General features: G+C 43.9%; 1 protein-coding gene across 1 annotated transcript in view; it reads left to right on the top strand.

Moving 5' to 3' along the window:
- Positions 1-17,078, top strand: part of wdr11 (WD repeat domain 11) — a 56,702-nt gene extending 39,624 nt beyond the window's left edge. Inside the window, exons 16-29 of the mRNA XM_037124388.1 lie at positions 138-285; positions 2,552-2,658; positions 2,952-3,066; positions 4,380-4,551; positions 4,719-4,827; positions 6,319-6,381; positions 6,711-6,776; positions 8,016-8,205; positions 10,099-10,194; positions 10,855-11,020; positions 11,395-11,492; positions 12,561-12,706; positions 13,243-13,322; positions 15,015-17,078. Of these exons, the coding sequence (XP_036980283.1) occupies positions 138-285; positions 2,552-2,658; positions 2,952-3,066; positions 4,380-4,551; positions 4,719-4,827; positions 6,319-6,381; positions 6,711-6,776; positions 8,016-8,205; positions 10,099-10,194; positions 10,855-11,020; positions 11,395-11,492; positions 12,561-12,706; positions 13,243-13,322; positions 15,015-15,217 (1,759 nt within the window). The 3' untranslated portion in view covers positions 15,218-17,078. The remainder of the gene's footprint in view (positions 1-137; positions 286-2,551; positions 2,659-2,951; positions 3,067-4,379; positions 4,552-4,718; positions 4,828-6,318; positions 6,382-6,710; positions 6,777-8,015; positions 8,206-10,098; positions 10,195-10,854; positions 11,021-11,394; positions 11,493-12,560; positions 12,707-13,242; positions 13,323-15,014) is intronic.
- Positions 17,079-25,049: the final 7,971 nt, after the last annotated feature.

The raw sequence follows: 25,049 nt of genomic DNA, 5'->3' as shown, positions 1-25,049 counted from the left end.
CAGCACATCAAGTACCTACTGGGATACAACTACTACCAGTTGGCCTTGTCACTGTCAGCAGCAGAATACCAAAACGTCCAGACAAATATATCTCAGAAAAAGAGTGCAGAAAATCTGACATGTTTTTTCCACCACAGTCTCTTGCAGGATGCAGAGAGCAAGTCAGAGACCAGCCAGGCCATCTCAGCCAGGGAGCATTTTGTATTCACTGACACAGACGGGCAGGTCTACCACATCACCGTCGAGGGCAACACAGTCAAAGATGGTGCACGAATTCCCCCTGATGTGAGTCCAGAGACTTGTGTCTCTTTTATTTCTATTTTTTTTTTACGTCATATCCACCTGAGCTACTTCAAGGTTATCCACACTGATCCTTGCACAAAGTTATTCCTTCCTGTTTCATATCTCTCCCTCTCCATTAACTTTCACAGTGTGTTACTCCTTTTCTGTACGCAAAGATCCTCTCCTTCTCCTCTGGACCATCTGTCATCTGTCATGTGATATCTTATAATCAATACTTGCTTTCACTAATTTAAAATACACTCTCCCTTATACTGTGGCTCATCTTTACACACCACACTGCATCCATCATTGTGCAGTCATTGGTTATAAAAACTGGCCCTTTTTTGTTTGTGTCTTTGTGTTGTTTCATTTGTTCTTTCTCCGGTGTTATCTCTTGTGTTGAAAGGTTACATATATACATATACTATCCTGTGCCCATTCAAAGGGAATGAAAGCATGATAGCAAAATGTTTCACATATATTACCTCCCTGTTGTTGTGATCAAAGATGGGCATTGTGTCAACAATTTAGCCTCATTTTGGAGCTGAAAAGAAACCGGCTCTCTGGTCGTTTGCCAGCGTCTTCACATTGTCCTCCTCTCTTACATAAAAAAAACATTACTTTCACTCGATGTCCTTCAGGTTTTTTTGTGTGCTTTGTGTGGGAGATGATATACGGTAGTCGCTGGCTCTATAGCAGAAAGTGGCCAGCCCAATGTAGTGCACCTCCTAGTACAGTAATAAACTGCATGCGATGAAGGTGAATGTTTTTCAGCTAAATTCTACTGCTTTAAGTTTTATTGCACAGCCAGATTAATTTGTGAATGTGTGTGTCACCAGTGTGTCATCAGTTTGTCCCAGATAATGTTCTGCATGTGTTCCCTCCACTGGTTTAGAGAGTGACTCAGGCTCAGGAGAAGAGGGGCTGATACAGTATTTACCTGCAAAGCAGTAAGCAATAATCTTGCCTTTAACTTGCTTTGACGGCAAAATTTGGAGGCTGGTAAAGAGAAACAAGCAGCCGGATGTTTTAAATACGTAATAAGTCGACAGGTCACCACCGAATGACATGAAATTTAAGCGATTGTCTGTGCAGCATTTGGCTTCAGGGACTCGCTGTTCTCATTATACTTGTAATGGTGTCCAGCTGAGTCATGCTATAGCACCTTCTGTTGTTTGTTGTTTGCCCACATCTGTCAACAACAACAACAGCACAGTTTCATACCTCATCACTAACACATATCCATTTTCGGTTTTTCATTCAAGATAGCAAAATTATTACATACTGTTTTTCTAAAGGAAAGCTACTATAGGCTATCAAATTCTCAAGTCCATTTAAGAGCAGCGGATTGGATTGTTAGACACTCTATGTTTTGCTCACTCACTACCTGCATCTATTCACAGCAGACAGACAGACACTGGAGCTTTACCTGGGGATTATTTAAAGCTTTATCTTCTAGACGGCTGCAGATTCATTGCTCGCAGATTTGCATACCCCAAAAGGTTTTACAGTCCTTTCAGGATGATAGAAGATCTTCATATCTCTGTCAGGAAACTGACGGAAACTCTCCTAAAAAGTTTTGTCCTATCATCCGCTGGGTACACAGCGAAGGTGAGCTGACACATAATGTCTTCACATCAGCACTCTGTCTTCCGGTGCAGCCTTATAAAAACGCAGATGTCGAGCCTGTTCACCACTTGGCTGCCACGGATATTTAGCATTTATTTTCCTGTATGGATTCACGCTCAGGCATAAGTGCCAAAAAATATGTTGCTTTTATAGAGGAGGTAGAATATGGTTTTTATGCTGTGGGGATTGCACTTTGTAACTCACAGTTTACAATGTTATCACCGCAACATTATTGTTTTTATCATTGAAACCATAAAAAGAGGCAAGAAAAGTCTGACTCTGCTTTACTTTGTGATCAGTAGGTCATTTAAAACCAGAGTAAGAAAAATGGTTGTGTACATAATAAGGTGAATTTTAACAAGGGTTGATATCTTTGGGATTACAAGATTTATCGTAAGTCAATAGCATCATCTGTAGCTATTTGTTTTTACTCTCCCTGAGGAAGACTGTGAGCCTAAATGCGTAGGCGCTGCAGTTACTGATTAAGGTTTTTACCCTGTTTGTTAAGTGGCATTCTTTGGTTGATACTTATTAATCACAAAGTAAAGAATAAGTCTAACTTCTCAAATTCAGCTGTCCTTTCTTATTTTTGCTCTTGTTTTTCTCACTTAAATACATGCCTTCCTCTCCTGTGTTGCAGGGTAGTATGGGCAGTATCGCCTGCATTGCCTGGAAAGGTGACACCCTGGTGCTCGGGGACGTAGATGGCAATCTCAACTTCTGGGACCTCAAAGCTCGTTTGTCTAGGTAACGACTATACACTCACTACACAGTAGCTACAGCACTCTTTTATCACTGCCTATGATTCTCTAAAGCATATAATTGGGTTGTTATTTATTCATTTAAGTTTTATATTGTTATGAGATAAACCTCAAGTTTCTGTGCTGTGCAGGCTAAAATGTTAGCTTGCAACTTGATTTGTGTGTGATGAAAGAAATCAGCCTGCCCAGAATATTCATGATGACATTACAGGGAATAAATTTCCATGGGATAGGATGGAGAAATTCTCCTAAAACAACTAGTGCTGTTGATGTTTTCAGGGGAATACCAACACATCGTGGCTGGGTGAAGAAGATTCGCTTCGCTCCAGGTAAAGGCAACCAAAAGCTGCTGGTCATGTACACAGACGGAGCAGAGGTCTGGGACACCAAAGAGGTGAGCCTTAACAATATTATGTCATTGTGACAAAAAGTGAATTTATCGAATGGTTTGTTGTAACACGTTATAAACTCCCAGCATGCATCACCTGACTGCTCTGCATAACTCAGAAAAAAAAAGAAAGAATGTGCAGTGGTCCGCAGGTTCCTCCTGTCGCTGTGCTTTGCATTTAAACAGATTTACAGTGGCGGAATTAATGTTTCCCCAGCACTGTAATCACTGAGGCACTGCAGTATTGTAGAGGGGTATATTTAACTAACGTCCTGTCTCAGGAACGCTGTGGTAATAGCACATCCACTGTAATTGTCCTGTTTTATTAAAGAATCATTACAGTGCACAGTATAAGTACATGTACACAGGCCTTAAAAGCTTTCCACTGACATGTATAAGCTCAGCAGTAGCAGGATGGATGGTGTTGATTCCTGTGAGAGGCATGCATTCTCGCTTCCACTTTAACTTTGTTTACTGAAGTCGTGCTCTTCCAGAAAGTCCTCTGCAGTCTTCATTTCACCTAATCAGTGGATCCTTGCGGCTAGTTTGCGCTCCAGTTCATCATTAGATCTGATGTCACGGACCAGACTGTTTTTTGTTTGTTTTTCTGTATCCATGCCACAGTGTTTGTTAGCTTACCCGGCAGCAACATGTTAAAAAATGGAAATGCAGATGAATGTGGACACAGTAGATGCTCTGCTGTATTAAGCAGCATGGGCTGGAGGGGTGGAGGGGTGGAGGGAGGGGCTCCCACTGAAGCACTATTGTCTGGGGGTAGGGACGTGTTTTCTGGAGGGAAGACGAGATAAGACACAGTTTTTGGTCCTCAATTGTAAAAGCCAGACAACAGATGGATCATGCTGCACAGGGAAACAAGCAACAAAGCTGAGAGGTTTGGGAGAAAAAGAGGGGTAGTGCGAATAAGGAAGGAGCTGGAGAGGAGGTGCAGGAGAGATCTCTGAAATGCCTCAGTGCTCTGCTGACAGCTTGGTTGCACTGACTCCCATACAGCCACATAAAAAGCCAATGGGAGAGCGGTTTTGGAAAACACTTTCTCAAAAGGATGTTTGTCCACTGTGCCTTCCGTTCTGTGTCCTGTTACACTAAACATAAATTATTTTATAGTTGCCTAACAATTTGGCCTTCTTCTGTTGATACAGGTGTTTCACTGAATTCAAAATGCATTCTGTATTGTGTCTTTCCCTTTTTGAATTTTGCAGAGAAAAGATAATTTCCCACCATCCCCTGAGATGTGTTGTATATTCTTTAAAAGAAGCCTTAAGGGCTCAGTTTGAGATGAACTACTTCCTCCCTTGCAGGTTCAGATGGTTAGCAGCATGCGGATCGGTCGCAACGTGAACTACCGCATCCTAGATATTGACTGGTGCACATCAGACAAGGTCGTGCTGGCCTCTGATGACGGCTGCATCCGAGTGCTGGAGATGGCCATGAAGTCTGCCAGCTACCGCATGGATGAGCAAGACCTGACAGGTGAGCCAAGGAATGAGGAGTGTGATGGAGTTAAACGAACATTGCATCTAAAGGTTTAAGGAGAAATTTGTATCGGGCGAAGGATTGATTCTTAAGAAATCAGGCGATTTACTACTTAAGATGACCTCAACAGCAGTAGCCTGATATTTGTTCTTTCTGATGTTTAGATCCAGTGTGGTGTCCTTACCTGCTGGTGCCCCGAGCTGCCCTCACTCTCAAGGCTTTCCTCCTGCTGCAGCCCTGGTCGGGAACCTTCACCATGGACATCACTCAGGTGTAAGTCTCAGCCTGAATAAGTCACCATGACTGTATGCAGCTACAGTAATGAGGTCAGGAGTTTTAGTACAGCTAACACAGAGACAGTATATCTGAGGTTTAACTTCACTTGACCTGCATGTCTTTGAGACTGTGTGATGAACCTAAGAGCTCCCTGAGAAACAAAGAGAAACACACACTCAAAGGATCAAAGCCGAAATTCCCAGTCACAACCTCGTTAAGATCTTTTTCCAGTCAAGCCATCGTTTTCATTCTTGCACTGTGTGCACACAGAAATGTATTCAAAACAACTTTGTAAGCATAAATATGTAAAACAGAACTGGTTTTAATTGTTTTTATCAGCTTTGTAAAGCCTCATCCAATTCCAATCCTCCATTTATTATACTAAATTATAGTTGGGTGCAGCAGCAGTAAAAACCCAAATACTGCTATCTTGGATCTATGAAAAGAAGCCACTGCCAGCAAGTAAGCAATTCAGCACATTAATAGTGTGGTCAGGAGTTTCAATTATTAATATCCACATCGGTGGTGCATCGGTGGTTTAGCAGTTCAGCTTTAGGTTAAACCTCATTTAAACTTCCGTAGTATACATTGTTGAGCTCAGGGAACTGTGGGATAAGGGCAGACTGTCGATCTGAAATGTTTTATTATGTTATATCTTTATTCAAAGACTGTTCTTAACTATTTAAACTCTTCAACAGGCTGATCAATAAACAAAACAGGTGGAAAATATTGACTGGCATTGGGGTGACTCACATCAACCAGTTCCCTTGTCTTAGTTTTGTTAATAAAAAAGTACTGTTTTAGGCTGAATAGTCTCAGTTTCAGTGAAAACATGATTTGCTAGAATTGGGATCTTCATCAAAACCTGATCATCCCTTTCCTGATTAATAAGAGAATTAATATTAATATTAGTAGATCAGATTTGAGTTGTCCTTCAGACTAAGGGTTGATAAATTTAATTTTTTATTGAATTACCTACCTTCCAGGGATAAGACTTTCCCTGATGTGTCCTTTTATACCACCAAACCATCTGCCAACCAGTCAAATGTTTAGTTTATTACCTTCATAAAGAAAAAGAACCAATTTGCCGGTGTAAGCAGCTCATCTTTGTAAACAAGTCAACGTAGGAGTAAATAGGGGCCGTCCTGAGAGAGGAGCTTTATTTTTGCTCAGCCTGCTACATCTGTGTTGAACTATAGCGTGTTGTAATTATGCCCCAGATAACCTGAGTCCTTGGTGTAACAGTGCTTTCGTCTGTTAAACACACACAGCCGTCTTATCAGAAGTCGGGCAGCTACACTATATTAACAGCGCTCACAGGGCACTACCTGACCTCAGCATAAATGTCAGAGTAGAGTTATCTATTACTGCCTGACACCACACATCGACTTCTGCAGGTTCTCAGCTTCCAATTTAATATTTGGCCAAGCTTTATTTTAGGGAGACGTAAGCGGAGCCATTTGACTAAGTTTGATCCCTCCGTTTCAGAGACTACAATGAGAAAGATGAGATAAAAGGCCTGATCCAGGAGCAGCTCAACTCCTTGTCAAAGTGAGTTCATACGCTTTCTAATGGTAATGATCACACCCTGCGGCTCCGATTCCAGTATTTCATTTTGATGTCATGATGCAAACATGATGCATGTGTGTGTATGAGAGTGTATCTGTGCCAAGGGTTTTTGTTTACCTACTTTTATCTTGTAGCCGAGTCCCAGGACCCTTTGTGTCTTGTGTTGTGACAGTGGTGCCCAAAGAGCATGTCGTCTGTGGGCTCGAAGATAAGAGAGATCTCCAGTAACAGCCACACTGGGCCTGCTGTGTTTGAGAAATATAATTGGCTCTCATTGTGTTCTGATTGTCTGTCTCTGATTGGCTCCCTAGTGATATGAAGAGTGTGCTGCTAGACCCGGAGCTCAGCCTGCTTCAGCGCTGCCTCCTGGTCTCACGGTGAGTTAAAAGTCAGCATGGAGTTGCTGCTGTTTGATGTCCGCATGGACTGTACTGTGTTATGAGGGTCGACAGGCACTGTAGATGATTATTATGTCAACTTTCAGACAGTGCACCTGTGTAAGAACTACAGTTCAGCGGCATTTCTATAAGCTGCTCAGCTGGAAGTGTGGTGACACTCTTCTACTCTACACTACAGAATAAGACTGTAAAAAATTAACTTTACATTAACAGAACACATGTTAAACTTGTCTGGACTCAAAATGTTTGCTTCTACCAATGATTTCCTGTCTGTGTGTATGAATGTTAAGTTCAGGCAGAAGCTTGGGTCTGTGTGTTACAATGATCTAAAGCCAAACTGGATTTGTAATCAAGCTGCTTGTTAGCCATGTTGTTGTTCACTGATTGCTCAGGATATAATTCAAGCGTGCAAGACACAATTACACTGATCACCATCAATTTCTCTCTAGACATCTGCGCTAAATGGCATACTTTAATATCATCATTTAAGCTTCCAATGCCTGTATTGATATTTATGTTTTATTTTTTACTTAGTTCAGCATGTGTAATACAAGTAAGGAATATAAACAAGTCTGAGTTTAATAATTTGGTTTAATTATCTGGAAAAATAACATTTTCATTTTTTTTTTTTTTTTTCCATTTCATTTTCCTTTTTCTGCTGAAACTATAACAGCTGTGATTCTGTATCTCCACAACAAAGCCTGACATGAGAGCTGGTGTCAGCAACTCTGATCTCGTCTCTGCTCCAGTTCTCATTTCCCTCGAGCATCTGACAAATCTGGAGCAGCCAGTCAGAGCAGAAATGTAATATCTACCCCTTCCCCATTTACATCCTGTTATTAAAGCCATGATTTACCTGGAAAGTCCCCAGGACTGTGCTCAATGAACGCTGTTCCTCCAAAAAGCTCGCCGTTGCATCCCTGTATTCGTTCATCCCAAGTTTTCTTGCCACTGATAATGTGGCAGGGTAACCTAGCAACAGCTGTGTGCCTGTGCAGATATGTTAAAAGAAGGCTGTAAAGAAAAGGCAGAAGGATGAGGAGAGGGGGTGGAGGAGGGCTTGGTGAAAGAGCAAGGCGTGGGCTGGAAGATACAGGCACTATGACCATTAGTGAGAACTGTTGCACGTTGATTTGGACTGCAGAAGTTGACTAACCACTCCAGGGAGAACGTTTTTCTCTCTGGACACAGCTGACCAGTTGTTGTGGTAAACCGCAGGCTCTTTGGGGACGAGTCAGATCTTCACTTCTGGACAGTGGCGTCCCACTACCTCCAGGCGTTTGCCCAGGCTCGTCAGCTAAGTGTATCGAGTGCAGAGGGACAGACACAAAGTGACGCAACCCAGCCACCACCTCAGAACCACCTGGACATCTGCCATGACGTCCTGTGTGAGAGCTCTTACTTCCAGGTCAGTGAAACAAGAGAAGAAAACAAAGTGTTGGCCTCTTTTTGTCATTGAAACTGAGACAATAGAGACAAATACATGATCCAAGCTGTCAAGATTTAAACATTCCCCTAGGACCCATCCAGAGACACTTACAATCCTCAAGTCAAGGCAGCGCACAAACAAACACGTCCTGCTCCTTATCATCCTCAGTGTCAACACCATTGCCCCAGTCACACAATACATTTCATTATTAATGACATTTTGTGTCTCCTCTGTTATCTCACTAAATCCCACTCTTACAGCTCGCACTTTTAAATCTTTGAGGTCAACCCTCTCTTTCACTTCACCCTCGTTACATTTAATTCCCTCAACATTTACGGTATAGGCTCAATTTCAAAAAATCCCCTCTCTTGTTTGCGCCATGTCATTGCTCGGATCAATGTGTCTGGCTGATGACATAGCTGAACCAGCTTGCGAGGCCCATGTAAACAAGACCCTGAATCTAATCCTTTTTTTTCTCTCCCAACTTTAATTATCGACCTAGTCTGTCCTAAAGAGTATTGGAAAAGTTTCTGCAGAAGATGCTCATTGATTGGTCCACTGTGTCCGCTCGCATCATTCTGGTCGGCAGGGCAGCCCAGTGAACAAAAACATCCACCATCACGTTGCTGTTGTGACTTCAAAGGTTTTTCGTTAAAGCTTACATTTTTTGTGCTCTGGATTTTCCACACATTGGTTTTGTGTCCAGACTGCAGAAATTACTTCTGTGGTCCTGGCTTTAGAGGAAAAGTGTGGATAGTAATTAAGAAAGTTGGCACACTGTGCAAGAGCTGACAAACATTCTCTGTTTTTTGTTGGATTCGTTCATTTTTTCCCCACAAGGCTACATCACTATACCCAAGAAAGCAGTGGAGGAAAAAGGAGTGAGGAGATGTTCCTTTGTTGATGAAAGACTTTCAGCCAGTTCTGAAAAATGTCAAGTGTCTCTTAGCTAGCATTCAAATTGAAGCCGCACAATATAAATGGACTGTCTAATTCCAGTCAAAATAGGTCCTATTGAAAGCCTCAAATAAGCCAGTAATTTTGTCTTTTCAGGTTATTTTTTTTAATGCTTATGCACCATTCTGTTTTTGAGAAACGTCTTCTCCTTGTGTTAATGAGGGACCACGCAGTGATCACAAAGTTAAGACTTTCAAAGAGCAACCCAGACTAACTGCAGCTACATTTGGCTGCTGTTGTCATAAAACGGCTTCAGTGGCAGAAGTCTGGCTGTAATTACTAATATCCAAGACTCCAATACAGAGCACGCTGCTGCTAAACTCATTTGGTATCTCTGCGAGGATTTATGCCCACGGCTGTGACTCACAGAAGGATTCATCATAATAAAGTGCAAAAAAACAGTGTGTGTTAGATATAGTGTGCGCACACACAGCACATGTATCTAAAATTCTACTATGCTACTATCTCTCCCCTCATTGTATCATTTCCCCCTTCGTGGTCTTATGAAACTGATGAGCTCTCTGTCTTTGAAATATCTGTCGCTGTTTTTGTGTTTCATGCCTATCAGTAAAAAAAAAATAATAATCTGATCTCCCATCAGAGAACATGTAATGAAATACAAAAAAGCCACCAGCCGTGAGAGCCGGCATGGGAGGCTCTGGTAGCAGAAACACTGAAAACTCCTGAATATTTCAAAGACGTTATAATTACACTCTCCAGCTCTGTATTTCTATAAATATCCTCTTTATCTTTTTTGCTCGTCGTTACATTTTTAATGTTCTTAGTGTATAGTCTGTGTGCATCAACTCATTCAGTCTCCCTCTCCCACAAACATGTACAGGGTTTGAACAGAGAACTTATGAAAGAAATGTGAAAATAAAACTCACTTGTGGATCCGCTTTTACTGCTCAACAGAAGTTCCAGTTGGATCGGGTCCACCTGCAGGAGGTGAAGCGCTCCAGTTATGAACACACAAAGAAATGTGCTGACCAACTCCTCCTGCTGGGTCAGGTCGGTATTACATGACACACTCTGCTCACACAATGATGTCTGTTCGGAGGCTATACATTTCTGTCTTTTGTGGGTGACATCACAGTTGTTAGCTTAATGTAAGATAATCTTCCTACACACATAAATGGATGAACTCTTATATTTATGTAACACAAACCTTGCTCCTCCTTTCTTTCTTGCATCTTTCAAACTAAACAGTATTCTGCCCTCCTCTCCCTTACAAACACACGGCAACACCCTCACATGCTTTAGCTGTGTATAGGTGCACATTGTTGTCATGGTAAATGGGTCATATTGGTGCTGTGCAGCCTAATGAAGCAAGATGGATGATAAGTGCTGCCTCGGTCCTCCCTGGCGTCTCAGCCCGCGGAGATTGGAGTCACCTCTCCCTTTTCAGTGTCACCTCTCCCTCTAATCAAAGGCTGCAATCAGCAGGCTGTTTGTTTCAAGGAGTGCTCCTCTAACAGCCTGAGCTGGCCCCAGCATGAGCCTTCAACCACACCAGATGAAAAGCATCATAATAAACATAATTTCCCCTCGTTATTCTGCCTTGTACGGCTCACACAGCGATTGAGCGGTTACCTGCCTGAGCTGCGAACGCCTCAGCTCTCTCCGCCGTCTTGTTCATTACCTTCTCTCTCTCTTTGTTGTTGCTCTCAGACGGATCGGGCAGTACAGTTACTGTTGGAGACGAGTGCAGACAACTCCAGCTACTACTGTGATTCACTCAAGGCTTGCTTAGTGACCACCATCACCTCCTCAGGACCGTCACAGTCCACCATCAAACTAGTGGCCACTAACATGATCGCCAACGGCAAGCTAGCAGGTAGTGTATGTACTGTATGCCTGAAAGCATCTCATATTTGTGATCACTGCCAGCCTCACTCATTACATCGGTGTCTGCAGCCTTAGACAGCATTGAAATATCTTTGAAATCTCTATTCCTTATTGCCTTTAAATGAACTAGATACCTTTCAAAATTCCTCACTAAATCATTTTTATTTGCGAAAATTCTTTGAAATACGATTTTGGATGGGCCTGGATCAACATATTGTGCAATGAGTGTGGCTCCTGCCAGCAGATTTATTGTATTAAGAGATCATCACACTGATGTCTGGGCAGTCATCCACCTTGGGTAGTAACAGGCCATAATGTCTCACATCTTTGTGCAAATTCTCCCTTTTTTTTTCCATCTGTCAGAGGGAGTACAGCTGCTGTGTTTGATTGACAAGGCAGCGGATGCTTGCCGCTACTTGCAGACCTACGGGGAGTGGAACCGTGCTGCCTGGCTGGCTAAGGTAACTCAGCATGACGGCGTCCATCAACAGGAAACATCAGATACCGTGTAATGTTTGGGCCTGTGAGTCGTAGCTGGGTGTTAAGAGTGTACACACGGTATGTGTGTATGCTTGAGTTTTTATAGGTATTGTAAGAAGATTGTTAAAATGTAATTGCATAGATTAATCACACTACAAAGAACTTTTAACTGGTTATGAAAGTTATTGGATTTAATACTGATGAGTCTATTAAACCCTCATAAGCAAATGAGACAATCTTCAGAAAATTGGCTGCTTCTGTTCAATTATAATTAGGTTTGGGACAAAATATGAATACAGGAATTACACGTATCGCCAATGGCACCAATTAACAATATTTTTGTTACAATATGCAGACACTAAACAGATTTCCTGCCAGTTTGATTAACCAGTTGTTCTGCTTTATTGGAGTTTGGTCTTTTTACTAGTTTATGGCTTGTTCATTATTGTACACTTGGATGACATCACACATTGACAAGCTGCAGTCAGTGTGTGTGCGTTAAAGAGGCACTAAGCTGAGACTTCAGTGAGACTGACACCACAATGCAGTGAATAAATACATCCAGCCTTTTTTTTTTTTTTTTACTTCCTCGCAACTATGTTTTTAACCTGTTGATGATGAGCTACCGTTAAAAAAAACACCCCTTAGAAATGTTTCTGTTTTGAGGTGGAAGCACAAAATGTGCTGTGAAAACTGTCGAGACATGGCTGCACATATATGCCCTCATTGGTAAAAACGGTTAATTTTCTTTCAAAAACGCAAAAAAATAACACAAAAAGCTAAGCTTTTATTTGACAAGCTTAAAAACAGATTTACACTGGGTCAAAGCACATTATTAAAGTTGTTTGATGTAACTCTTAATGGTTTTCCATAAAGTCAATGTGGAAATACAGGTTCCTATGATCCTATGTCACGACAACAAGAAAAACAAATGTTAAGCCTCATTCTTTAAGAGATCCAAAAGTTGTCCTTGGATTCGTGCTTTCAATTCATCAGGTACTTTCCTTTTCTAAAAAAAAAAATCTTGTAAATGATGTGTGTGATTTCAGGTGCGTCTGAGCCCAGCAGAGAGCTCAGATGTGCTGAAGCGGTGGGCAGAGCACCTGTGCTCCCCGCAGGTCAACCACAAGTCCAAAGCCATTCTGGTGCTGCTTTCCCTGGGCTGCTTTTACAAAGTAGGAGAGATGCTCCACGGGTAAGAACCAGGGCTGATGTTGTTATGAGGGAGCATTAGACTGTTTTTCAGAATGACACAAACTCTGCACTTCACTTGTCTTGTGACTTGTGTCCCCATCCAGTTCTTTCAAGTTCAATTTTTTTTCAAATGTGTTCACCCCGTGCATCACTTTCGTCTTGACAGTCACATTCTTTACTCCACTCTGCTTTCATCCACACTCATAAACTCTCGAGTCTTTCTCAGATTGTTCCCTTTCTCCCTGAGTACACTGAAGGACATTTCACAGAGCATGGTATAGTCTGACCCCGAATCCCTCACTTCAGCATCGATCTGCCTTTGTCCCATTCTTTTGCTCCTTGACGGCTCATGTTCTGAGATACCTAAGGGCGACAAAAGCTCTTTCAGAGAATTAGAGTGGTATCAGTACGACAGGGCTGATGTATGCTTTGGGATCACAGACATCAAGGCAGGGACGATGCTGGTTTCTGACAATTGCTCTCACCACCTCCTTCTGCCTGTGTCTTTTTTTCTTCCTCCTTCTATCTCCTGGGCAGTATGAGGCAGTTTGATCGCGCCGCCCTCTTCATCGAAGCCTGTCTGAAGTACGGGGTGATGGAGGCCAACGACACTTCCAATATCCTTTTTGAAAGCCCATTACCGCTCTCTAAGGGCCATTTATAACCAGAGTTAGCTGCGCCGCTAGCTCTGTCCAGGTCTTGTACAGAAAACTTGTGCACTTGATAGCAGAGAGTTTTTTCTCAATCAAGGTCAATTCAGATGCTCCGCGGAGCACATCGTGCTACATTTCAGATGTTCCCAATAGCCAGTACCACACTGTGTCACAGAGCACAGTTATGCTGCAGACTCTTTTGCTACCAAGACCTTGTAAACACTTTTTATCACATCTGGCTAAAGATATTTAGAACAAAAGGTAGACATATCTGGATTAAATATCTGTTGGTCAGTCTGTGCTGTATCACCAGAGTTTATCAGATACTTCTTTAAGGATAGGACACAGTGTTTTGCTGTTACTATGATAAAGCTGAGATTATCTTGTTAAAATGGGTGAAAAATGAAATTTACGTCTACTAGATCTACTAATAACGACAAAAAGACAAAAGAAAAGGAAATAAGATTCAGATTTGGGGGTATTGCCTCATTAATATTGTAAATATTGATATTGCAGCTAGAAAAGGTGGCGCTAACCTCTTATTACTTTAAGTGGACGATGAACATTTTGAGCAATACCTATGATTAAAAAAGCAGCAGCAACAGTCACCATCCCACATACTGTAGAATACAAACAGAATACATGTGCCAGTACTGTTTAAAGGGTGATTTGATTTGGCCAACTAAACACCATACTAAATCAGTTATATTTGCATTAAAATTTTTAAAGAGTTGTTTAAAGAGAAAAATAATATTTTGACGTTTAAATGGCTGTGTCCATTTATTTAATACAAAGTGCAAAGGATTAAAGTTATTTTTACTGAATTATAAAAGCTGGGAAGTGATACTGGATGAAGAGCTGTTTTGGAGCCAAAAGAACTGGCTCTTACTGAGCTGAGCCAAATGATCAGGCTCCCCACTGCCGGCTTTCCTAACACTAAAGTGCACTAAACTGAAGTCATCCCCTTCACTTGTTTATTTGTCAGAAGTGGCTTGTAGCCAGTAAGTAAATTTGAAAAACTTCTTTCAAGAGGAGTACAATAATGTTCTTTTCACGCTAGCTTATTATCTCCTTTTGTTTGTTTGTAGGGGGTGTTAATTTAAACGTACCATTTTCTGAGCATTAAAGCATTAAAAGTCTGATCTGGTCTGAGCAGGAAAACAAGTAGTATGAGAACGAATGAATGCACAAAGGTGTAAATGCTCCTCCTAATCCATAAAGACATCCTCAGCTGTGCCACTCTTCTTACAGCCGTGCACGCAGGCCCATTATCAACCAGGAAAATAACACACAAGCAAGATAGATAATCAAGTTGAGCTGCAACTGAAGGTACAGGTCTGCTGACATTGAACCAGCAGCAAAATAGAGCTTAGAGTGTCTCATCTGGTGACTGTAACCTCCCATCACTCTGCAACCACTTGTGCCCTGTGTGAAAGCATCTGCATTCATTATGTGCCGTGATTCACCTATTCAGGTTTCTCCTTCAATTAAAATGATTATGTGTTGTACATTTTAATTGCTAGGATGCAATAATCTGCTGTCACAGCTGAATAGTGGGGCATTAAATTAAAGCATGATTTTGAGTGATGACACCTGTCATCGGCTGGCTGCGTCGTCATAAAATGTCCCGATGTTCTCCTTGACCTGCGGCTGCACATAAACTCATCGAGGCTGCGTTTTTGGAGTACGCGCGGCTGCTGCGCTCTCTGGGCCTGAGGGAGGGCGCTGCTCTGTGGGCATCTCGGGCCGGCAGTGCTGGGGAGCAGCTGATGGAGGAGCTGTTCCAGGGAGAGGGAGGCGTGCCAGAAGCCATTCTTGGCAGCGAGGAAGTCGAGCTGGGCCAGGAGAGCACCGAGTGACCCCGGAGAGGGGAAGGGTTGGAAGAGAGCGGGGACCACAGTATTTGGTCGTCCATTAAAGTCCAGCTTCTGTAACCATTGCTAAATGAACTCTTCAGGAGAATGATGATCGTCTCCACATCATGAGAAGAGGGGAGATAGGAGGAGTTTCCTACATGTGAAGTCCGTCACTGCAGTCACCTTTGTCTGTGGCTGTAATGACATGTTGTAATGTTTGGTATGACCAGTGTGTGTTTGTGTGCATATGTGTATGCATGTTACAGCCCCAAAAGAAACACACTTGTGAAGTAATGCACATATTGGTATCGGTCTATGTTTTCTGTTGGTTAATTAATTCAGCTTGTTTGATTTTTCTTTTTCTTTTTTTTTACACTGTTGCTTGTTCAGCTTTATTTGGTTTGCCTGTATTAATAACGTCAAAGCACTGTTGTAGCTCTACAGGTTTAAATTGCCTCTTTGCCACTGAGATTATCCGTGGCAGAATGAATTGAGATGAAACATTCCTTATTTAATTTACTACTCCATGACTGAATTCCGAATTAAGTTTATTTGCACTCTTGATTGAACCAAAAACCACATTATTTGGATGATAACTCTCGATTCCTGAGACACAGCACAGCTCCAGACAGGCTCTCGGCAGGCTTGATGTTTGATCCATAGCAGGTGGTGCTGTATAAATGACTGACCAAAGCCTGCTGCTGCACACGCCCCTGCAGCTGTAACAGTTGGACGGCTGTAAAATTAGTAAGCCTGGCCACCCTGCACTTATTAGACGCTTATTAGTATATTATCTCCCTGCACACAGAGACGGGAGAGGAATCTGACCGCCGCCACATGAGTGATGCCATTTAATTAGCGCGTGTAGAGTTCAGTGCTGTTAAATGGATGCTGGTTGTTCATTAATCCATTCCATTAATCCAATTTGGAATTTTTAATTTTCTACTTTTATGAAGACTTGAGAGGATACTTTGCTCTCTGTGCTCTTTGATGTTTGTATAATGAGGTTTTTCTCTGGCTTGTGTGTGTGTGTGTGTGTGTGTGTGTGTGTGTAAGTTTGAGTGTGTGTTACAGGGAGAGCTGTCAAAATATATTGTAACTCATGACGGATCATTTACACACAAACAATAATCTGTGCTGCTCCCACTGTTGCTCATTACAATCACAAAGCCCGGCGCGCAGTTAAGGAAATGATTAGTACTCGCCGCCGTCTCTCCTCTGCTCTGCTTTTGCCTGATCTTTACACTGTAAATATCTACCGATCGTTGAAATTGCCCATGTGACAATACAAAGACGTGATAGTGTGTTGAATTACATCGTGGCGTGTTCGTGACGGTGACTCCATCCATGGGGACCCTTCTAGTGTGTCATTGTGTTTCATAAACACGTCAGTGCTGTTCTGTTTTTACAGTTCAACCCCCCAACCCCCCCCCAAAGGCAGTGTCACTATGGCAACCCAGGCCTATTTCAGGGGGCTAGATGTTGTTCCTATAGATCTATTTCACACCGCTCCACTGACATACTGTAGGGTGTCATAGAAAGCCAGCATGGAGTCACACAACCCAGCAGATAATCAGCTGTAGTTTACTTACTTGCTCTGTGTCCTCCTCCAATCGTGTCCTGCAGTATTGTGGAAGCAACATGTACTGTACTGCCTCTTGATGATTAGGCACTAGTTTGAATAACACTTGCTGCTTTTCTTTTCCGTACTTAGTTCAACTAAACTGAGTTTAGCCTTTTTTCATTGTTCTCTGTTCATTGTTTACACAGTGATCCTAATGCTTTAAGCTATATAAATATGACAAGTGGAAAAAAAAGTTATATGTATATATGGATGGCAATAAAATCAATATTACTGACTTTATTACCTTTCAGTGTGTTTTTTCCTGTCTAACGATGTTGACACAAGAGGGCGCTCTCACCCCTCATTAGGAGGCCAAGTGACTGTGGCTCTGCGCGGAAAGACCTGTTCTATCAAGTGCTCTTTGCAATTATCCTCCTTTAGTTTCAGCCCAGGTAAATTGAATTTGAATGTTCATTCATTTATCAAACTGTCTTAAAAAGCAAATTAGTTCCTGCTTGAGTCGCTTCCGCAATTAATTACTTCTTTTCTGCTCAGAAGGAGGGCCAACAGCTGGCTTCAGCTCGCTGCCCAGGTCTAACCGTTTTCACTCCTTTCTTCGCCTCAGATTTATTCATTGACATGTATTCTGTTTCTTCTCTCTCTCCTGCAAGAAAGCAGAGCACAGAGAGAAGAAAAACAGTCTGAAACAGAAGGCCACACAAATGACCTGATTGTGTTCCTTTAATGGCTTAATGAATAACTGCCGGAGAGCCGATCCAGCCGTTACAGCCAGGTCATCAGTATGCACGGCCTTGCTGCAGGAGTTCTATTCTGTCCCACAGCTTATACTTCAGGGCTGCCACCCAGCTAGCCAAATGGGTCTGATAACAACTCCCACCCAGCCGTCCTCACTTGTCACTTCCCTTTTTCACCTTATATGTTCTTTATCCCTCTTTTTCCTGTCTATCCCTGCTTTTCTTCCGCCTAGAGAAAACAGGCAGACACCATGCCAACTCATGTTCTCGCTGCACCCCACCTCCACTAATTTCCTGGAAGCCCTGTTTCCATCTGCTGCTTGGCTTTCACCTCGCAGTACCCCCCCTACGAAATAAGATTCAAAGTAGTGTCAGAAACACAAGATTAAGTGTGCTTGGATCCAAAGCTGCGAGGAGCACTTATGTTCATTTAACAGATGGAAATCACTGGCCTTCACTGTTTCACGCCACATACTGCGAGAATTAACAGCCGGCTCCAAATCAATCGTGCACGGTAGTCTGTCTGCTACGCATTCTCAATCATCTGTATAAGTAGCCATCTAAAATAGACCTCCATGTTCAGCAGGCAGAGTCAAGAGCCAGCGCTGCGCAGTCTGTGTGGTGGAGTACAGCAGGTCATCCAGTTCCCATGAGCATGTTCTCCTCTGCTGCTGACAGATCGCTTTATCCAGGATGGGCAGGTCCATGCCTGCACACACAACACCGTGTCTTACCCTGCGTTTGTGCGAGATGCTTCGCAGTTTGTTTTATCCCCTCCTCCTCGAGGGTTGCCACTGAGTTCATCCCTCATTTTCTCTGTAATTATCCCACCTCCCATTGTTTTTCTCAGCGCTCTCCACAGACGTCTTGGAGCATTCTTTAGGCAGCTTACACCTCAGGTAGTGGAGTTATATTTGGGTCGAGTGGCTGCTGCATTTACGAGGATAATTGTTTGTCTAGGTGCGCTGGTTGCTGTTTCACTCTTGTCCTTTTAAACCCTTGTTGAAAATAAGGCATACGTTGAAATGCTCTCCTTTTCTGTCTGGGATATGCCTTGAGATAAAAACAGACCCTATGCACTGTGCGCCACAGGAAGTTAGCGTAACCAAATTAGCTGCCTGATCAATGAATGTTACACAACTTTATTTATACAGTTATTAAATATGATCTGAAAGATCCACATTTGTATGAAAGACCCACAGAAGACAAATGAAAACGAATTTTTTTTCACCTCTTTTATTGCCATTTATGTTAGAGCCTGACCAATATATTGGTTTTCCGGTATTATCAGCTGATATTGGCCCATCACAGATCCATCAGTATTGGTGTATATGTTTTCCAATATCAGCCAATATACAACCTTTTGGATTCACAGAACAAGGCGCAGAAATAGATGCTTAGGGATGATGTATAGTTCTTAAATGTCCAGTGTAGTTTACCATTTCAGTGCACTGATATCAGTTCAGAGCGTATAGTTTATTAAAGTCTGCGTGCTCTAAAGTGCTTGATTACCACATTTGAGGGTTTGTTAGCAAAAAATGTGTAAATCAATATGTCAGTATCACAATTCTTTACTCCCCAATATTGGGTAGTATCCCTTGGGTTCTACAAACAAAGCCTAAGGAGCTGAAATTAATTTAACCCCCTTTAATTCATCACTCCATGTGTTACCATCCACCTCATGCAATCCAATTTTGAATGCATGCATTAGATTTTCTAGGTGACTCTTGTCTTGTGTAATAGAAACCTTCATGAAGTACAGAGGGTATCAAACAGTGCTGTGAAACAGCGATATGTTGAAGTAAAAGCCTCTTGGGCCAAGACAGAGACAAAACGAAAATGTGGTCGAATCCGAGGTGAGACCTTCAAAAAGTGGTTTTGAGACCGAGACCAATCTGGAGTACTGCACAAAGCTGAGTCACATCGGATTCTGCACTGATCCTGAGCTGCTTAACGCAGAAGGAGAGCTCAGAACTCTCTAACTTTCAGGATTAAACAGTGGACTTATCCTCACTCCTGTTCATCATCCTGACTGGGTGCTCATATACTGACTGCCACCTTTGACTGGAGAGGAGATGAACTTAACCTCATGAATGTATGTTATGTTGTACCATATGTGTTGACCTCAATTCAAACACACACACACACACACACACACACACACACACACACACACACACTGTCAGTGTGTGCCATTGCTTGCTAGTTTAGGGCTAACCTCCTCGCTCATTGGTCACCATGTGTTATTGGCCCTATTTGGTCTTATAAAAACAGAGAAAATGATCTTCTCTAAACATGAGCGACGGCATTCTCACCACTCTCTGAATTCTCTTGTGCCAAACGCAGGGGCCGCACCTCCATGATTATGAACAAAGAACAAATCTGTGTGGCAATGCGACGTTACAGACAAACTGTCAATCTTCCCCACATCATTAATTCTCACCTTTCTCCGCACTGTTATCAACAGTTTCTTAGTCCCAGTCCACTCCACAGGGAACCTGATCTACATGTGTGCAGGTCATATCCGTTTCTCTCACACAATCACTCTCACATCCCTCATCACATCCCTTCGCCCACATCTGGGGGTATCGCCTGCCGTGGAAGGAACCCACAGGCCTGATCTCATCTGATATGTAGCTGCTCCTCGGATTGGTTCCAAATGATGTCCCTCCCTCCTTTCAGCCTTTGCTATTGGTTGAACTCAGAGTTCCCCCTGATGTTTTCAGGCTCTGGTTGGCTTCCCGGTGGTGCCGGCGCCCACGCTGGGGGCTCAAGGTAATGTTTATGTCGAAGGTATTCAGGCCCCTAGCTTTATCTGATCCCATTTAGATGAATGTCACAGTGTTCAGCAGACCATGGCCTCACCTCGCCACAACACCGCCCTGCTCCTATTTAAGAAAGGCATGAGCGAGAGGGAGTAAAGCAGGGGGCACGAGGGGCTGGGCAGGGGCGGCATGAGGGGGGGACGACAGGATCTCTGGAACATTACCGCATGTTGACAAACTCTTATCCAGCGCTTGTAATGACTCTGCGGACAGGATAATCTTTTTAAAAGGCTCCTGTTATCTCTAAAACAGCTCTTTTGTGGCTTCCACGTGTGCATGTTGCGGCCAGGGCTGTTATTTGCAAAAGCAGAGAGGAATCAATGAGCGCATTGTGTCGGGAGCGTGGTGCTGCCTCTGTCCGGTACTGCAGTGTGGTCGGGGAACTACTGCACAGGCTTTCACATGATTCAACACTACTAATCCTGAGAGAATGAGCAGGGTTGTGTGTTTGTGTGTGAGAGCGAGAGACAGTGGGGGTGTGTAGACTTCATCAGACTGACACACCTACTGTACAGGTTGGAAATATCCAAACAGGGAGTAGGAGATATTAATTCCATGTACAAAAGGAAATCCTCGCTGATGTGTCAACAAGCTGAAAAGGCGCGGCTGAAAGATCGCTTCCCCAGCTGTTGTTGACTAAGCTTAAACCACATCCAGACTGTGTGCGTTTTTAATGTGTAAATAACACATAGGCAGTGCAGAGATCCCATTAGTGACTGCGAAGCAGCTAAACAAGAAGGTGACGAGAGATGGGGAAAGAGGAGTCATCGTAAATACCAACGCTTTACCGAACGGTGCGCACACGGACTCAGAGGGGCCCAAAAATCCAAGCTATGCCTCCCAAAGTGTGTGTGTGTTTTTTTTTGTTTTTTTTTTGTGATGTAATAGAGATGCCACAGATGCCCCTTCTCTGGCGAGGCTTTCCCCAGGCTAATTGCCACTGTCCTCTGGGAGATTAGAGCAGGGGAAGGCAGGGATGATTATGAAGGAAATGGCCTCTTCTAAGCCGCTGTGCGCTCGGCCAGCCGGGCCCAGGGCTGCACAGACAGGGGTATTCCCTTTCACTGGCGGACAGTGGGAGCCAGTGGAGGATGTAAAGGATACCTGTGCTGCAGCTGACCCATTTCCTGTATTGTTGCTCGTGTATATGCACATGTATGTGTGTTTATCCAATGCTGTACATGAATGTGTGGAGCGATCCCAGTTTAACTGCCCCGGCCTCTTTCCTGTGAGCGCGCAGAGACTATCCCGCTGTGTTCGGGTCTCTCGTGGAGCTGCGTGTTTTTGTTTCTAGTCAAGCAGAGTACGTGTGTTTCCTCCCTGTGTAGTCGGACCGGACACACTGGGCCTGTGTACGAGAGCGGGGCCACGGGGGACGCCGGAGGCCCAGGAGCGGTGGACTGTTTTGCTGCGGCCCGTGCAGGCCTTTACTTCTGGGGATACGCACGTGCTACGCTGCCAAGAGAGAACCGAGTCCAGGCCCAGTCTTTCTCTCGTGGTCTTTTAAAGGAAAACATCCGCCGCGCTGTTAAGTTGAGATGGCAATCATTCACAGAACAGTCACATCTACAGTACAGGGCTTTGTTTTATGGCTGCAGCTCCTCACTGTGTTCAGTTGACACAAACTGTGTCCCTGTTGTATTCCACAGATTCTAACCATGTCTTGAGTTCACAGTGCGCTCACACTGAAGGAATGACAAAAGGATGTTTGAGTGAAGCGTTGATGGACACTGATGTCCAACATGAATGGAGGGTTGTTTTCAGCTGCTTGAAGGTAAAAAAATGCAGACAAATGACACAGTTTAGGCGACAGCTCATGACACGAACGACTCAGGTAGAAAATCATGGTCATGATCCATGCATTACTCTCTGGGAAATCAATTAGTTCCCTATCTCACAGTGGAAACAAAAAATCCTTATTGTGAGCTGAGACCCATCCCCCATCCATGTTTTGTGGAAATCTGTTCAGTACTTTTAATGTAATCCTGCTGACAAACCAACCAACACACAAAGCAACACAGGTGAAGACATCACCTCTTTGGTGGAGGTAATGATACATACAAGTAGACATAAATCACTCAATCAAAAAAATCAGAACATAGAAAAATCGCACAAAGGCAAGCGTACGCAAATGGGTCTAGAACTTTTACAACTAAAATTAATGCGAGTTCTCCAGTTTAGGAGCCAAAACCTCTAATATCTTTATTACAATTCCACTAGGGGGCAGCAGAGGCCTGGAGAACAGACCTGCGATGTGTCCATCACAGAGTATCTTCCTCCTGAAGCCCAGCTCCTACTGCTGGGTTTGAGGATCTAAGTTCGCACAGTTTGAAATCAGGATATCTTGCACTGTCAGTGCAACTAATTATGATGACAAAATGTCATGACATAATGATGCTATTCAAACTGCTTGTCAGCCATTCTGCAGTTCAGTGGCAACAAGTCATTTCACAGCTTCAGCCTTATTCATGAAAAAAAAACAAAAAACGCTTCATGCCTCTCAGTAAACTCTTGTTTAATTCATCTCATGTCAACATTTTTTCCCCCACCGGGATGCTAACTAGGCCGCAGGATCTGTCTGATCCCTTTTGAAAAGAGTCACATTCCAGTGTGTCTGCTGCGTGCTCCTCGCCGGCTGAGGTGTGTGTTAGTGGGTCATGCGGTGAGAGCGCCAACCAGAAGTTGCGGGTCCATTTCATAACAGCTCTACTGTGTTTGTGCATGACGGCGCCGTGTTCCCCTTTATCGCCGAGATGATCTGACACCGGCGCTGCTGCGTGTTGCCTAATCGGGGGAATCAGCGTGGCAGCTATTCCTTATGGCCTCTGCCCAAGTAGCCCTCTGTGCTCAAGCATGCCAAGCTGACGCGATGATAAATACTTGGAGGTCACTCTTCGCCGACGCTCCTGCTTGATCTTGGCGAGGGGACTTCGGGAGTGATATTTGATGCAACACATCTGGGAGGAATGCTGGCACACTGGAACTGTATTACATCAGACTAGACAGAAGTGTAAGCGACATGGGGGAAGAGAGACAGACAGGAGGGAGGGATTGAAAGGTTAAAGTGATGAGGAGAGAAGCAGGATGACAGAAGAAGTGGAAGGAAGGGTGGGTGAGGCAGGGAGGGAGGGAGGGAGGGGCAGGGTGCTGACAGTGTTTTGCTGGAGTTATGTAGATGTAATCCCTTCTGATGGGCAGGTCAGGCTGCCTGCTGAACGCCAGGGCCCGAGTATGTGTGACGAGCTGCTGGTCTGTGTGCATGTGTGTCCGTTGAGCCCCTTGTTGCAGCCTGGCCAGGCTCGTGAAAGGGGAGGTTGGATGGGGGGGGGGGGGACAAAGGGTAGATGTTCTTTTTCTTTGAACGGCCAGGGCCGGCCCGCGGAGGAAAGAGAGATGGATCTTCTCCAAATGCCACCGTGGGCGCACTAATGCCTGCTTTGTTCGCCATGGTAATTCTATTATGGTAATGGGGGGATGAATCCCGGCTTTCTTCCCCTTCATGCCCCGTCCAAGTCTCCTGTCCCCGCACCCCCGCCACCACAGAGCTTCCGGCATAAGAACACAACAGTTAAATGGCCCCTGGAGGCCCCCGAGAGATTAGATGCAGAGTCCTACTGTTGCATGGACGTGGTGAGTGCTGATTTTTTTTTTTTTCGACATCTGTGTCCTGAGCAGTTTAAATGTATCACTACAGCCTTGTGACTGTATGTTCTTCACATGTGTCAGTCGGTCATTGTTTGCAAACGAACAGCAGATGAGATAGTGACACAATGATAAAGTTCTGCCTCAGTGTGGGGCGAAAGTGGCATGAGAGATCTGCAAGGATTTGGAATTCATCAATGACACATCATGCCGTCCTCTGAGACTTGCTCATGCTTGGTGGAGGGTGTGGGCGGCTGACAGAGCAGACCCTTGGGCCAGGCAATGTCTCCGTAATGTTCCTCTACTGGGACTGGTCCTACTCTCCGTCGGGCAGCACTTCATCGCTCTTCCCAGCAGCCCCTCGAGAGCCCCTGATCCCTGCAGCCTGGGAACAACTCCAACAGGCAGTCCCTTAAAATGCTCTCGGTTTGTGCATTATTAGATGCTATGAATTACACTGTGGGACGTATGGAGGGAAAGCATGGCAACGGGCAAACATGGCAGTGATAAATCTAAAATAATGGCTCTAAGTGGAACCAGGAGGGCTCCTCGCTGACCCAAAGTCGGGGAAACACGATAGGCCTGCAGAGCCGCTGGAGGCAGGACTGCCAGTAAAGCCCAGCTGGACCTGCGGGTACCTCACCTCAGCACAATGTGGGGCTCATTGGAGCCCTGGGAGATGTGAGGCGGGTCACATTCCTGGCCTTCAGGGCGACCCTGGGAGAGATGGACCAGACAAGGTGTTGGTAAAAGTGAAATTCTTGCCCCCGCTATCTCTTTATTTTTATCTTTCAGACATCCAGGAAGAGTTATGGTCCCATCAGGAGAGGTGGAGGTGGAGCTAAGTAACAACAGGCTGTTTAGCTTTGAACTCCGATAACTTATTGCTCCAGATGGGATGAATGGATTACCTAACCAAGACAAATGTCCTGCCATATTCATGCTCAGAATACTCATCCTCCTCTCTGTTCATTCAGGAAAAACAAATACAGAGTGTAAGGATATAATTCCCCGTGTGTGTCACAGCTTTGAGTGTATTCTGGGCCCAG

This window comes from Acanthopagrus latus, chromosome 15 (assembly GCF_904848185.1).
Source record: "Acanthopagrus latus isolate v.2019 chromosome 15, fAcaLat1.1, whole genome shotgun sequence".
Lineage (NCBI taxonomy): Eukaryota > Metazoa > Chordata > Actinopteri > Spariformes > Sparidae > Acanthopagrus > Acanthopagrus latus.
The sequence above is the reverse complement of the archived record's forward strand: the minus strand, read 5'-3'. Positions and strand labels throughout refer to the sequence as shown.